Source organism: Dendrobates tinctorius, unplaced genomic scaffold (genome assembly GCF_039654945.1).
Source record: "Dendrobates tinctorius isolate UK_male_01 unplaced genomic scaffold, ASM3965494v1 ptg000029l, whole genome shotgun sequence".
Taxonomy (NCBI): Eukaryota; Metazoa; Chordata; class Amphibia; order Anura; family Dendrobatidae; genus Dendrobates; species Dendrobates tinctorius.
In genome coordinates, this window is record NW_027361697.1 from 10,276,384 (window position 1) to 10,292,238 (window position 15,855).

Here is a 15,855-nt window from a genome sequence, read left to right on the forward strand (position 1 = left end):
ATGGGGTATCGAAGTATTCAGGAGAAATTGCACAACAAATTTTATGGTTCATTTTCTCTTTTAACACTTGTGAAAATAAAAAAAAATTTGGTTCTGAAGTAATTTTTTGCAAACAAAAGTTAAATGTTAATTTTTTCCTTCCACATTGCTTCAGTTCCTGTGAAACACGTAAAGGGTTAATAAACTTCTTGAATGTGGTTTTGAGCACCTTGAGGGGTCCAGTTTTTAGAATGGTGCCACTTTTGGGAATTTTCTGTCATTTTCACCCCTCAAAGTGACTTCAAATGTGAGGTGGTCCCTAAAAAAATGATTTTGTAAATTTTGTTGTAAAAATCAGAAATCGCTGGTCAACTTTTAACCCTTAGGCTGAATGCAGACGGACTTTTTTGCCCTGCGGATTTTTCCGCGCAGAATTGAAGAAATCCGCAGGTCAAATGACCTGCATTTTTCCTGCGGATTTCTTCCATTTTTCCTGCGGTTTTCTTGTGGTTTTTGTGCGATTTTCCACTGCAGATTCACCCCTGCGTATTTGGAGACAGGGGAGGTGGAAAACCACACAAAAGAAGTAACATGCTGCGGATTTTGTACCGCGGAAAAATCTGCAGCGTCTGCACAGCGTTTTTTTTTATCATTGATTTTAAGGCTACTGTACATCACAATGCGGATATGCAGCGTTTCTGCGTGGAAAAATCCGCTGCGGATCCGCTAGATATCCACATCGTCTGCACACAGCCTTATAACTTCCTACTAAAAAAAAAATTTTGTTTCCAAAATTGTGCTGATGTAAAGTAGACATGTGGGAAAAGTTATTTAATAAGAAATTTGTGTGACACATCTCTCTGATTTAAGGGCATAAAAATGTAAAGTTTGAAAATTGCAAAATTTTCTAAATTTTTGCCATATTTCTGTTTTTTTCATAAACAAACGCAAGTCATATCGAAGAAATTTTACCCCAAACATGAAGTACAATATGTCACGAAAAAACATTCTCAGAATCACCGGGATCCGTTAAAGCGTTCCAGAGTTATAACCTCATAAAATGACAGTGGTCAGAATAGTAAAAATTGGCCTGGTCATTAAGCTGCAAAATGGCTCTGTCACTAAGGGGTTAATGTTGTTACCAGTGTTGCCAGGGGCCCTGCACACTGCCTGGGGCCCCTGTGTGCTGCTTGGGGCCCTGTGCACTACTTAGGGCCCCCGTGTGCTGCCTAGGGCTCCTATGTGCTGCCTGGGGCGCTGTGTGCTTCCTGGGGCCCCTGTGCACTGCCTGGGGACCTGTGCGCTGCCTGGGACCCCTGTGCGCTGCTAAGGGCCCTTGTGCACTTCCTGGGACCCCCGTGTGCTGCCTGGGGCACTGTGTGCTGCCAGGGACCCCGTGTGCTGCCTGGGAACCCGTTCACTATCTCTGCCCCTATGTGCTGCCTGGGGCCCCATGTCCTGCCTGGGGCCCCTGTGCACTGCCTGGGGACCTTGGCGCTGCCTGGGGCCCCTGTGCATTATTCTCTAAAGGGGTTTTTGGTTCTAGAAAACCCATGTCCACTGACTGCAATTTGTTTTCTAAAAACAAACTGTTCCTTTCTCACCTTTTCTCGCCCCCGTCACTGAAACCGGAACACTGCCGGTGGGAATAAAGTTCATTTTCTCCCAACAGCATTTGGCTAAGTGAGGGCACCGGGCAGGTTAGTAACACTATTAGCCTACAGATTTGCCCCATATTTCAGATTAATAGTGTTTTTTCTGGTGATAGGTTCCCTTTAACCAGATCGTCATATCACACAAAATACATAATGAATAACAGTTACCACATGTCTACTTTATATCTGCATCATTTTGGAAACATCATTTTTTTGTTCGGACATTAGATGGGTTAAAAGTTTATCAGCAATTTCTCATTTCTGCAACAAAATTTACAAAACCAATTTTTTGAGGGACTGCATCACATTTGAAGTTACTTTGAGGGGCCTATATGACAGAAAATACCCAAAAGTTACATAATTTTATAAACTGCACCCCTGAAGGTGCTCAAAACCACATTCAAAAAGTGTATTAACCCTTCAGGTGCTTCACAGGAATTAAAGCCATGTAGAAGGAAAAAATTAATATTTTACTTTTTCCCACAAAAATGTTACTTCAGCCACAAATTTTGCTTTTTCACAAGAGTAAGGCTGGTTTCACACTTGCGTTTTTTTGCGCTGTATTTTAGCGCTAAAAAACGCATGTGCTTTTTTTCCTATATTTTGCATGGGATGCGCTTATGTGCGCATACACATGTGTTTATATGCATTTTTACGCGCATGGGTTTTTTGTGGTGTGCGCTCGGGAGCACAAAATGCATCCTGTTGCATTTTTTGGGCGTCCGACTTGCCTCAAAAAAACGCATGCGTGCGCAATGCGTTTTTTTACAGCAAGACACCCATTATAAGTCTATGGGTGCGCATATGTGCGCATTGGCATGCTCATGTATGCGTTTTTTTGCGCATGCGTTTTTTTGTTGATCATTGGTTAGACTATGGAAATTAGGGGTTTGGGTTAGAGTTAGGGTTAGTTAAGCGGGGTTAGGGTCAGGGTTAGGGTTTGGGTTAGGGTTAGTATGGTTTGGTTAAGGGTTAGGGTTAGGGTCAGGGTTAGTATGGTTTGGTTAAGGGTTAGGGTCAGGGTTAGGGTTAGTATGGTTTGGTTAAGGGCTAGGGTCAGGGTCAGGGTTAGGGTATGGTTTGGTTAAGGGTTAGGGTTAGGGTTAGTAAAGTCATGGTTTGGGTTAGTGTGATGGGCCAACTAATGTTGGAAAAAAACGCAAATGCGGTAAAAACACACTAAAAAAGCATACAAACGCATGAAAATGCTGCGTTTTTTTCATGCATGCTCACAAAAATGCTTGAAAAAAACGCAGCATTTGTATGCGTTTATATGCTTTTTTCCATGCGTTTTTTTGCGGGAAAAACGCGCTGCAAAACAAAGCAAGTGTGAAAGTAGCCTAACAGAATAAATTTCACCATACAATTTGTTGTGCAACTTCTCCTGAGTATGGTGATACTCCATAGTGGTGGAAAACTACTGTTTGGGCGCACGGCAGGAATGGAAGGAGCACTATTAGTCTTTTGGAATGCAAAATTGGCTGGAGTAGATACCATGTCATGTTTGCAGAGGCCCTGATGTGCCTAAACAGTGGAAACCCCCCATAAGTGACCCTATTTTGAAAACTGCACCCCTAAAGGAATTCATATAGATGTGTGGTAAGCACCTTGAACTACAGGTGCTTCACATAATTTTATAACGTTCAGCCGTGAAAATAAATGGAGTATGCTGATACACCATATGTGTTGGAAAACTGCTCTTAAGGTGCACAGCGGGGCTCGGAAGAGAAGGAGCATTGTTTGACTTTTGAAGCTCAAAATTGGCTGGAATAGGTTGTGGAAGCCATGTCACATTCGAAGAGCCGCTGACATGCCAAAACGTCAGAAACCCCACAAGTGACCCATTTTGGGAACTCCAGTACACCTCTCGTGAATTTCAACTAGAACAGTAGAGAGTATTCAATGCATGAGAACTGTCAGTTGTACACTGGCAGATCGCCTGTTAGACCCTGCTGCTTTCTGAGTATAACAGGCCACAGTGGCAAGCAGACCCGGAGATCATCATTTGACCTCCGGTTGCCATCACAACTCTCACTCCCCTGTTATCACGTTACGGAGGTGTCAGCGGGGTGAGAGAAGTAACTCCCTCTAAAAATCTTTTAAATGTCGTGATCACTATTGATGGCGGCATCTAGAAGATAATACAGGGTTAACATAATCTGTATCTGAGCCAATCTGGTCCCAATGATTTTACAGTCAGTGTTATCGCTCTGCATCGGAATCCCAGCGCTTGCAGGACTGTGAGTTTCTGAGCGTTGGAAGACCGCCGACCGTAGAGGAATGTCGGCACTGCACAAAGCTCAGCAAAGACCGCTGTTTATTTACTGTCAGTGGTCGGGAAGCGGTTAAGATGGGTCATCTTCTTTATTAGGGGCTTTGTTAGGAGCCGCTGTTGAAGATACTGGACAGAATAGCACAGTGTGCTGTACTAGTTTGTCTGGCAAAGTGATTGACTCCCTAGAAGAAACCGGACAGACCTCATTTTGATGAATAAGTCTGAGAGCTCACTGTAATTTAACTTGTTACGTTTTGTTCATCATTTCTAGACCTATAAGGATGCTGAACTTGAAAGGAAAGTCACTGAGTTCTTGGTAAGTTTGGCATTTTTTAAATTAATTTATATTTAATAAGTAACAACTTGTTTAAAGCACCAAAGAATTAGCATGATTTGGTAAATAAGTAATGTTTAGTATTTGCCAGCTCACCCCACCCTGTGATGGTTGGTTATCATGACTAGCATTGACATCGAATAAGTGTCTCTTAAAGGGAATCTGTCACCCCTTTTTTGAGATATCATATAATGATATCATTCAATTGTGTGTCACATAAGGATTCTCTTAGTACTATGGCTTCCCCCTGACCCCGCACCTTTCATGCATAAATACCTTTTCTATATCGGTTCAGATGTATGTAAACTGCCGCTGTCCGGTCTGCTGGGCGGGGCTTATTCACCTGCTCCCCCCTCCCTGTCTTGCTCTACACAAGAAGAAATGCGTAGAGCAAGACAGGGAGGGGGGAGCAGGTGAATAAGCCCCGCCCAGCGGACCGGACAGCGGCAGTTTACATACATCTGAACCGATATAGAAAAGGTATTTATGCATGAAAGGTGCGGGGTCAGGGGGAAGCCATAGTACTAAGAGAATCCTTATGTGACACACAATTGAATGATATCATTATATGATATCTGAAAAAAGGGGTGACAGATTCCCTTTAACGAATCAAGCTCGTCTTGTTGTGTCCCATGAATGGGAACAACCTGCAATGTATATTTCTCTGTGTTTTAGTTCTTCCTCCAATCAGCAAAATTCCCTGTTGCTGCTAGGTAGAATTAGACTGTGTGAAAATTGTCCCTATGTCCCTCCTGTAGTTGAGCTCTGTATTAGGTTGCTCCTCCCTTCTTCTTCAGTTTAGCCTACAGTAGTGATGGGAAGTCCGGCTCTTTTTGGTGATCCGACTCTGCTCTTTTGACTCACAAAACGGTTCTTTCTTTAAATAGAAATCTGTTTTCCACAGTTCTCGCTCCGGTCTCTCCTGTAAAGTGAGAGCCTCATTCTACACCTGTATCAGTATCTAGTGACGCAGTGTAGACTGTTATTCAGCATTGCTGTTTCCTCAGATTGTCAGCTCTTGTGATCAGGCCCCTGCTCCTCAGTTGTAGTCTTAACATGTATTGTGGCATTTCTTGTTCATGTCATTTGTGAATTAGTAAGTGCTGTGATATGTGTTGGTGCACATGATGCATCCTGATCCTGATGCAAGCGCAGGTCCGTGCATCCCTAAGTATAGGGATGTAATCTGGATCAGGATGCATCAGGATTGCTACACATCACAATGCACCGTACCAAAACGCTAATGTGAAAGCAGACCCACTCGTGCAGCCCCTAAACGGGTGACCCCATGTTATATACATGCTCCCAATACATTTAATTAACATTAACACACTGTAACATAGGGCACAAGCCCTTCTAGTGAGGCGGGAAAGATCACTGTATGACAGATCAGCATGCACACATTATGTCTACATACTGTTCCATACAGTTTCATCACTTTCCCATACAGCACATCCCTTGCTTCCAAGCATGCTCAGTCCCGCAAAATGGATCCGTGCACACGGAAGCACATGGATCCGTGTTGTCCTGGATCCGTGCTCCATAGAGCTCCATTTTAATTCCAGACGTGTAGCCACGGATCCGTGCGTGTCCCTGTGCCTGTGTGTTTTTCAGATGACACAAAACTGCAACAAGTTGCGTTTTTGTGCATCTGATAAAATATGCAGACACACGGATCCGTGGGAAAACGGTGACAACTGGACGCACACGCAAGTCCCATCCGTCACCACTACAGTTGAGCGAAACGGGTTGAAAAATTTCAAAAGTCGCTGACTTTTGGCAAAGTCGGGTTTCATGAAACGAAACCCGACCCTAGGATGAGGTCGGCCACGAGGTCGGCGACTTACGCTCCAAAGTCGCGTTTCAAAAGTTTGTTTTGCGCTCTTTTTTAGCCAATCAGGATCCACGGACACTGTGGGCAACGTGATGACATAGGCAGGGGTCACCACCATCTTTCAGAAGGGCATGCAAGTGATTGGCTTGCTTTGGTGGGCGTCACAGGGGTTATAAAAGGGCGTGCACGCCGACCGCCATCTTACTTCTGCCGATCTTAGCATAGGGAGAGGTTGCTGATTCTGTAGGGAGAGCGTTAGGCAGGGAAGAAGAAAAAAAACTGCTTCTGCTGCTAGCGATTTTGCCTGTGCAACACACCAGTCACTGTGTGTGCAGTGCAAGGGAGGCTATATTGTGGTGGATCAGCGGTGTTGGTTGTTAGGCTGCCTTCTAAGGCTTCCTGACAGCTGCATTGCTGTTTCCCCACTGCTCTGCAAACTGCTTTTTTAAAAGCAATCCCAATTTTTTTTTTTGTCCTGCTGAGGTACTGAGTGTGCATTTATTCACACCATACAGCGGTGTACGCTCCTCACACAGTACCGTGTAACGGCTGTTATCACAGCCACAGTGAAGCTATCTGTGTGTCACTGTGGAAGGATAAGTGGAGGACTTGTTCCGTTCTTACAGACCTACACTCTAGGGAGATTCCTATTCTGCCCAATTCTACATACATCTCGTAGTTTGTGATACACTAGCCAATTTCTGCCTGTGACATAGCGTTCTGATATTCAGTGGGCCTCACACAATCCAAAAGTGTCCAGTGTACACAAGTGTCTGCAGAAATTCAAAATCTCCCTTATCCTGTAGTCACTTTTTTCACACCTGTGCCATCGAGCCTGTGACATAGCGCTCTGATATTCAGTGGGCCTCACACAATCCAAAAGTGTCCAGTGTCCACAAGTGTCTGCAGAAATTCAAAATCTCCCTTATCCTGTAGTCACTTTTTTCACACCTGTGCCATCGAGCCTGTGACATAGCGCTCTGATATTCAGTGGGCCTCACACAATCCAAGTGTCCAGTGTCCACAAATGTCTGCAGAAATTCAAAATCTCCCTTATCCTGTAGTCACTTTTTTCACACCTGCTGCATCGAGCCTGTGACATAGCGCTCTGATATTCAGTGGGCCTCACACAATCCAAGTGTCCACAAGTGTCTGCAGAAATTCAAAATCTCCCTTATCCTGTAGTCACTTTTTTCACACCTGTTGCATCGAGCCTGTGACATAGCGCTCTGATATTCAGTGGGCCTCACACAATCCAAAACTGTCCAGTGTCCACTAGTGTGTGCAGAAAATCTAAATCTCTCCTGTCCTATAGACACCTTGTACCTTGTTTTACATTACTATATAGTTTGTTAGATTTTGTCTACATTTCTACAAAAAATGAGGAAGGCTGGTGGAAGAGGCCGTGGAATTGGGCGGGGGTTGGCAGCTGGTAATGATGGTGTTGGTGGTGGATCTGATTGTAGTGGCAAAAGCAAAATAGGACCAAATGCAGGAGGTGTTGAGCCTGCGTCATCGTCTGGCTCCATAAGGCTTCGAAGGCTTAGTTTTCTAGGAGTTGGCAAACCGCTTTTAAAGCCAGAGCATCAGGAAAAAGTTTTGTCTTACATTGCTGACTCAGCCTCCAGCTCTATCGCCTCCTCTTCTGAAGTTGTAAAAAGTAAAAGCACTGAGTCATCATTGGAGGCTCATGTTCATGAACCACACCTTTCCTTGTGTCCTTCACCCCAACCAAGATTGAAGGATGAAGCAGGCCATACTACTGATTACTCCATGGAGCTGTTTTCACATACCATGCCTGGATTATCAAGTGAAATGGTGAATTACCCAGGCCAAGATGAATCTGACATGGAGTGCCCTGATGCACAGCTGCTGATAGATGATTCTGCTGGTATATTCACTCAGAGCACTACATTGTCCTCGCAGTGTACAGAGCCAGATTCTGACCCTGATGAGACTCAGGTGCCCTTTCCCACACACTATACCACCATACACGGTGACACTGAGGAAGGTGCACATGACATTGAAGAGGAGGTGATGGATGACCTAGTTGTTGACCCAGATTGGCATGCATTGGGGGAAGAGGGTGCTGCTTCCAATAGCTCAGATGAGGAGCATCCACAGCAGACATCGACATCGCAACAGCTGTTATCTGGCAGGTCCGGAGCACTCCAAAGACAGGTTCCAAAAATCAAAAGAGTTGCTGGACAGCTTGTCCAGAGGGTCAAAAGATCACAGCGTGCTAGGCCGCAAAATGTCTGCCAAAGTAGGAAGAGTGCAGTGTGGCACTTTTTTGAACAAAATCCTCATGATCTGGCCAAGGTTATCTGTAAGAAGTGCGCAAAGACCTTTAGCCGAGGGAAAAATCTGAAAAATTTGAATACCAGTTGCATGCTTAGACATTTAACCAGCATGCACTTGCAAGCGTGGACACAACACCAAACCTCAAGTGCCACATGTGCAACTGATCACAAAGAAGGTAGTCAGCAATGCTACATTGTTTCCCCCACTGTAAGCCCACCGGTTAGCACAGCAGCAAATGTTGAGGTGTCGTTGCAAGGCCACAGCAGTCAGGGAATCCCACTGTTATATCAACGAAATACTGAATCTAGGCCATCAGAAAGAACACCAACTCCATCACCATCATCAACCCTCTCTCAGTCCGCCCTGTCCACCGCTACTTCCACCATATGCAGCTCTCAAGTCCAGCTCACCCTCCCAGACACTATGAGTAGGTCAAGAAAGTACTCAGTCTCTCATCCGCGTACACTGGGTTTGAACGCCCACATTGCCAAACTAATCTCGTTTGAGATGATGCCTGTTATGCGGGGCTTAGGTCAAAGGAGGCTGACAAACCCGGGCCCCTGCGGAGTCCCTCAAACTAGGGAAAACCCTGTCTGACCCTCAACCCAGGGTTTTTGCTAAAGGTGCAAATGCCTGAGCCTCCAGCCTCTCCTTATCTCCTGCTCAGCCCTAAGCTGAACCCTCCACCCTCCACCCAGTGAGTTGTCAAACCACCAAAACCCACACAGTAATGACAGACAGGGAGAACTCAAACCACACCGCGCCGCAACCACACAGGACAATACTATAATGTGAACAGGGCAAAACAAAGCACAAATATAGGAAGGCAAAAGGTAACAATGGATCATACGACACCAAATATGAATTTCTCTCTCCAACACCTCCACTCCAGACCGGAACCACTTGGCACAAAACACAAGCTATAATCGGCGACGCCCACAGGCCAGCACGACTATTTAAAGACCGTCGGCGTGACCAAACATCCCACCTGATTTCCAGCTAGATTAACCCCAGATAACCTGAGTAAAATCAAACCGGCGCCACTGAGGCTATAGTGGACGGAGATGGAACCACCGCTGCCTGCCGGACGCTGTGGTGTGAACAGCGTCCGACATGGCAGTACCCCGTCTTCTACGAGGGACCCCAGGGCCCTCAAGACTCATAGGACCCGGCTTGTCCGGATGACGGCGGTGAAAGGAACTGACCAGCTGATCCGCATGTATGTCCGAGGCTGGTACCCAAGACCTCTCCTCCGGACCATACCCCCGCCAGTGCACCAAATACTGAAGAGTACGGCGCAGTACTCGAGAGTCCACCACCTTGGAGACTTCAAACTCTAAATCGCCATCCACCATGACTGGAGGTGGCATCAGCGTCGTGTCCACAGAGCCTACCACCTTTTTCAATAAAGACCTGTGAAACACGTTGTGTATCTTGTATACCGCAGGAAGCTCCAACCGATAAGCAACCGGGTTTATGATGGCAGCAATCTTAAAAGGGCCAATAAACCTTGGACCCAATTTCAATGATGGAATTTTGAGTTTTATGTTTTTAGTAGCTAACCACACCCAATCACCCACACACAGGTCCGGACCTGGCACGCATCTAGCCACACGTTTGTATCTTGCACTCATGCTCAGCAATCGCTGTTTCACACTCCTCCAGACCGATGATAGTTGAACTCCTAACCGGTCCTCCTCTGGGACGCCCCCAGGGCCCCCCTGACGCAAGGTACAAAATTGAGGATGTGCCCATAAACACAAAAGAACGGAGACTCTCCCGATGATTCTTGGCGGTGATTATTTAATACGAACTCGGCCAAGGGAAGGAACGTCGACCACTCCTCTTGGTTGTCAGACACAAAACATCGCAAATACTGCTCCAGATTTTGGTTCATGCGCTCAGTTTGACCATTTGACTGCGGATGAAACGCCGACAAATGAGACAACTTGATCCCCAATCGTGAGCAAAAAGCTTTCCAAAACTTCGCCACAAACAGGGTACCCCTATCAGACACTATGTCCGACGGAACTCCGTGCAGTCTGACCACCTCCTGCACAAAGATCTGAGCCAACGTCTTCGCGTTGGGCAAGGAAGGCAATGACACAAAATGCGCCATCTTCGAAAATCGATCAACCACCACCAGGATGACCGTGTTCCCCGCCGAGGCAGGCAAGTCTGTGATAAAGTCCATGGAGATTTCTGTCCATGGCCTACTAGGTATCCCCAGAGGCTGTAGAGTGCCAGCAGGACTGGTTCTGGGCGACTTGGCCCTGGCGCACGTGATGCAAGCTGTCACGTACGAAACCACATCCTGCCGGATTTTTGGCCACCAGAAGCGGCGCGATACCAGTTCCAAGGTGCCCCTAACCCCTGGATGACCGGCCAGGACCGAGTCGTGGTGTTCCCCCAACACTTTAAGACGAAGATGAAGGGGTACGAACGACTTATTAGCGGGAAGTCCTGGTGGTACCTCCTCCTGGGCCTCGGCAATCTCCGCCTCTACCTCAGTCGTGAGAGCCGAAACCACTACACCTTCCTGGAGGATGGGTACCGGATCTTCCCGAGGTTCTCTCCCCGGAAAACACCTGGACAAGGCATCCGCCTTGGTGTTTTTTGCCCCAGGACGGTAAGTCACCAGAAAGTTAAAACGTGTAAAAAACAATGCCCAGCGAGCCTGCCTGGGAGACAGACGCTTGGCCGACTCCAGATAGAGCAGGTTTTTATGGTCAGTGATGACTGTGACCTGGTGGGCCGCCCCCTCCAAGAAGTGTCGCCATTCCTCAAAAGCCAATTTGATGGCCAACAACTCCCTGTTGCCCATGTCGTAATTCCGTTCGGCCGGCGACAGCTTCTTGGAGAAGTAGGCGCATGGACGCAAATTGCTCAAGGACGAGCCCTGTGACAGTACTGCCCCCACTCCCACCTCAGACGCATCGACCTCCACCGTAAAAGGTTTAGATACCTCCGGTTGCACCAGAATAGGGGCTGAAGCAAAACGGTTCTTCAGAAGCTCAAATGCACGCACCGCATCCTCAGACCAGATAGCGAGATTGGTACCTTTTTTCGTCATGTCCGTGAGCGGTTTGGCTATAGTAGAGAAATTCTTAATAAACTTCCTATAATAGTTGGCAAACCCAAGGAACCGCTGGAGCGCTTTTAGATTACCAGGCCGTTCCCATCGCAGCACCACTTGCACCTTCGCGGCATCCATTTTAAACCCTGCGGCGGACACAATATATCCCAAAAAAGGCAACTCTTGAACAAAAAATACGCATTTTTCAAGCTTAGCATAGAGCTTATTCTCACGGAGCAGCTGTAACACCTGCCTGACATGCTCTAAATGAGTGTCCTGGTCGCTCGAATAAATAAGGATATCATCCAGGTACACAATCACAAATTTCCCCAGCACATGAGCAAATACATCATTTATGAAATGTTGGAACACAGCAGGCGCGGTTGTCAACCCAAATGGCATAACTAGGCTTTCAAAATGACCCTCAGGGGTATTAAATGCCGTCTTCCACTCATCCCCCTGACGGACCCTTATGAGGTTATATGCCCCCCTGAGGTCAAGTTTGGAAAACCACTTCGCACCAGCCACCTGGTTGAACAAATCAGGGATCAGAGGCATCGGGTAGGGATCACGGACCGTAATCAGGTTTAACTCCCGGAAATCCAGACACGGGCGTAACCCCCCATCTTTTTTCTTAATGAAGAAAAACCCCGCTGCTACAGGTGAGGATGAAGGCCGGATGTGCCCTTTACTTAAACTCTCCGCAATGTAGTCCTTAAGAGCTTGTCTCTCCGGACCAGAAATACTAAACATCCTCGCCTTTGGCAATTTAGCCCCGGGTTTTAACCTAATTTGACAGTCATAGGCTCGATGTGGAGGTAGTTCTGAGCAACCCCTCTCAGAGAATACGTCTGCAAAATCCAGCAATGCCTCCGGAAGGCTGGACTTCACGGCGGACACACATGTGGCCAAGCAATTTTCCTGGCAGAAACTGCTCCACTGGACTATGTCCTGGGTTCTCCAGTCAATCACCGGGTTGTGCTTAGACAACCATGGGAAACCCAGGACTATTTGTGTTGGGAGATTATTGAGTACCTTACATGTAACCCACTCAGAATGTAGGACCCCAATGTGGAGTTTAACCTCAGCTACAAACTCAGTAATCTCCCCCTGTGGGAGGGGAGCGGCATTAATGGTAACCACGCGAATAGCATGAGGGAGTTTTTCGATCTTGAAACCTGCCATGCGTGCAAACTCCTCATCCATGAGATTGGTGGCTGAACCGCTATCCACAAACACTGATATTGGTAGCTCTCTGCCCGCAATAATAACCCTGGCAGGGAGCATACATTGAGATACCATCATGGAGGATATGCATACGCTCAGTTGGGCCTCCTCCATACCCTCTGAGCTTACCAGTTTTCCGCCGGTGCGACTTTCTTTGGTAGCACAGGACAAGCATTTACATAATGATCTCTTTTACCACAGTAAAAACATGCTCCATGCTTCCTGAACCCAGGAACGCGACGCTGCACATGTGATACCCCAGCGATTTGCATAGGTTCCGTGGGCTCATCTGCAGCAACCACACTGGCACCCCTGCTTTCCCCCAGAGGCAGCGTCTCCTGCACCCCTTGACGCAAACGGCGATCAATACGAATAACCAAACTCATGGCAGATTCTAACGATGCAGGAGTCTCATACATCAGGAGGGCCTGTTTAACTCTTTCTGAGACCCCATGAATAAACTGACTCCGCAGCGCTGGGTCGTTCCACTGTGTGTCTACTGCCCAACGGCGAAATTCTGAACAATAGTCTTCCGCCATACGTTCCCCCTGACGGAGGGCGCGGATTTTAGATTCTGCTAAAGCCAATCTGTCGGGGTCATCATAAATGAGCCCGAGTGCTGAAAAAACATTCTCAGGCTGGTTTCATATTTGCGTTTTTTAGCGCTGGAAAAAAGCGCACACCTGCGCATGCGTTTTTTCCCCTATATTTAACATGGGTGCGCATACCTGCGCACTGGTCAGCGCATGTATGCGATTTTCATGCGCTGCGTTTTTTTGGGGTGTGCGTTGGGATTTTCCAGACACAGCATGTTGCATTTTTTGGCCCTGCAAAAAAGCGCATGCGCACATATGCGCACGTTTTGCGCTAAAAATGGCCATTATAGCCTATGGATGCGCATATGTGCGCACTGGCATGCTCATGTATGCGTTTTTTTGCATATGCGTTTTTTTTTTTAAATCATGGAATTTAGGGGTTTGGGTTAGAGTTAGGGTTAGTTAAGGGGGTTTAGGGTTAGGGTTATGGTCAGGGTCAGGGTTAGGGTTAGGGTCAGGGTTAGGGTCAGGGTTAGGGTTAGGGTTAGGGTCAGGGTTAGGGTCAGGATTAGGGTTAAGTATGGTTTTGTTAAGGATTAGGGTCAGGGTTAGGGTCAGGATTAGGGTTAAGTATGGTTTTGTTAAGGGTTAGGGTCAGGGTTAGGGTTAGGGTTAGGGTTAGGGTTAGGGTCAGGATTAGGGTTAAGTATGGTTTTGTTAAGGATTAGGGTCAGGGTTAGGGTCAGGATTAGGGTTAAGTATGGTTTTGTTAAGGGTTAGGGTCAGGGTTAGGGTTAGGGTCAGGGTTAGGGTTAGTGTTAGGGTTAAGTATGGTTTGGTTAAGGGTTAGGGTCAGGGTTAGGGTTAAGTATGGTTTTGTTAAGGGTTAGGGTCAGGGTTAGGGTTAGGGTTAGGGTCAGGGTTAGGGTTAGGGTCAGGGTTAGGGTTAGGGTTAGGGTCAGGGTTAGGGTTAGGGTTAGTTAGGGTTTAGGGTTTGGGTTAGGGTTAAGTATGATTTGGTTAAGGGTTAGGGTCAGGGTTAGGGTTAGGGTCAGGGTTAGGGTTAGGGTTAGTAAAGTCATGGTTTTGGTAGTGTGAGGGGCCACCTAAAAATGTTGGAAAAAAACGCAAACGTGGTAAAAACGCGCTAAAAACGCATACAAACGCATAAAAATGCTGCGTTTTTTTCATGCATGCTCATAAAAATGCTTGAAAAAAACGCAGCAGTTGTATGCTTATGTATGCGTTTTTTCAATGCGTTTTTTTGCGGGAAAAACGCGCTGCAAAAAAAAGCAAGTGTGAAACTAGCCTCAACCGAATGAAACGTAGCAGAGTCGGCTGGTAAGGAAAACGCCCATGCTTGGGGGTCCCCACTCAGTAATGATAACACCAGACCCACCCGCTGAGCCTCATTACCTGAGGAGACCGGGCGCATGTGAAAGTATAACTTGCAGGCCTCCCGAAAGATGACAAATTTGCTGCGTTCCCCAGAAAATCGTTCAGGCAGCGGAATCTTAGGCTCTGCACCTGCACCAGCAGAAGCCGCTTGTACATTAGCTACAACCAGGCCCTGCTGCTGAACTGCCCCCTTCAACTCGGTGACCTGTACGGACAGCGCCGCCAACTGGCGGTTTATGGAAGTCATGGAATCCATGGAAAAATGTTAGGCCGATTATAATGTTATGCGGGGCTTAGGTCAAAGGAGGCTGACAAACCCGGGCCCCTGCGAAGTCCCTCAAACTAGGGAAAACCCTGTCTGACCCTCAACCCAGGGTTTTTGCTAAAGGTGCAAATGCCTGAGCCTCCAGCCTCTCCTTATCTCCTGCTCAGCCCTAAGCTGAACCCTCCACCCTCCACCCAGTGAGTTGTCAAACCACCAAAACCCACACAGTAATGACAGACAGGGAGAACTCAAACCACACCGCGCCGCAACCACACAGGACAATACTATAATGTGAACAGGGCAAAACAAAGCACAAATATAGGAAGGCAAAAAGGTAACAACGACACAGGCAAAAAGGTAACAATACGACACCAGATATGAATTTCTCTCTCCAACACCTCCACTCCAGACCGGAACCACTTGGCACAAAACACAAGCTATAATCGGCAACGCCCACAGTCCAGCACGACTATTTAAAGACCGTGGGCGTGACCAAACATCCCACCTGATTTCCAGCTAGATTAACCCCAGATAACCTGAGTAAAATCAAGCCGGCGCCACTGAGGCTATAGTGGACGGAGATGGAACTACCGCTGCCTGCCGGACGCTGTGGTGTGAACAGTGTCCGACATGACAATGCCCTATCGATTGGTGGAAAGCGCAGCATTCCGCGAACTCATGGCCTATGCAGTACCATGCTATGACCTACCCAGTCGCCACTTCTTCTCTCGCAAAGCCATCCCAGCCCTCCTCCATCATGTGAAAGACCGCATTGTCCATGCACTCAAGCAGTCAGTAAGTGGAAAGGTGCACCTCACAACTGATGCATGGTCCAGTCGGCATGGCCAGGGCCGTTACGTGTCCATCACTGCGCACTGGGTTAATGTGGTGGATGCAGGGTCCACAGGGGACAGCGGTGGTGGGACAGTGCTGCCTAGCCCACGGTATAGGAAACAGTTGGCTGTAGGCGTT

General features: G+C 47.2%; 1 protein-coding gene across 1 annotated transcript in view; it reads left to right on the top strand.

Annotated features, from left to right (window-relative positions):
- LOC141085803 (uncharacterized) overlaps nucleotides 1–15,855 on the top strand; it is a 187,733-nt gene that overhangs the window by 77,364 nt on the left and 94,514 nt on the right. The window contains exon 10 of the mRNA XM_073571369.1: nucleotides 4,181–4,225. Within this exon, the coding sequence (XP_073427470.1) occupies nucleotides 4,181–4,225 (45 nt within the window). The remainder of the gene's footprint in view (nucleotides 1–4,180; nucleotides 4,226–15,855) is intronic.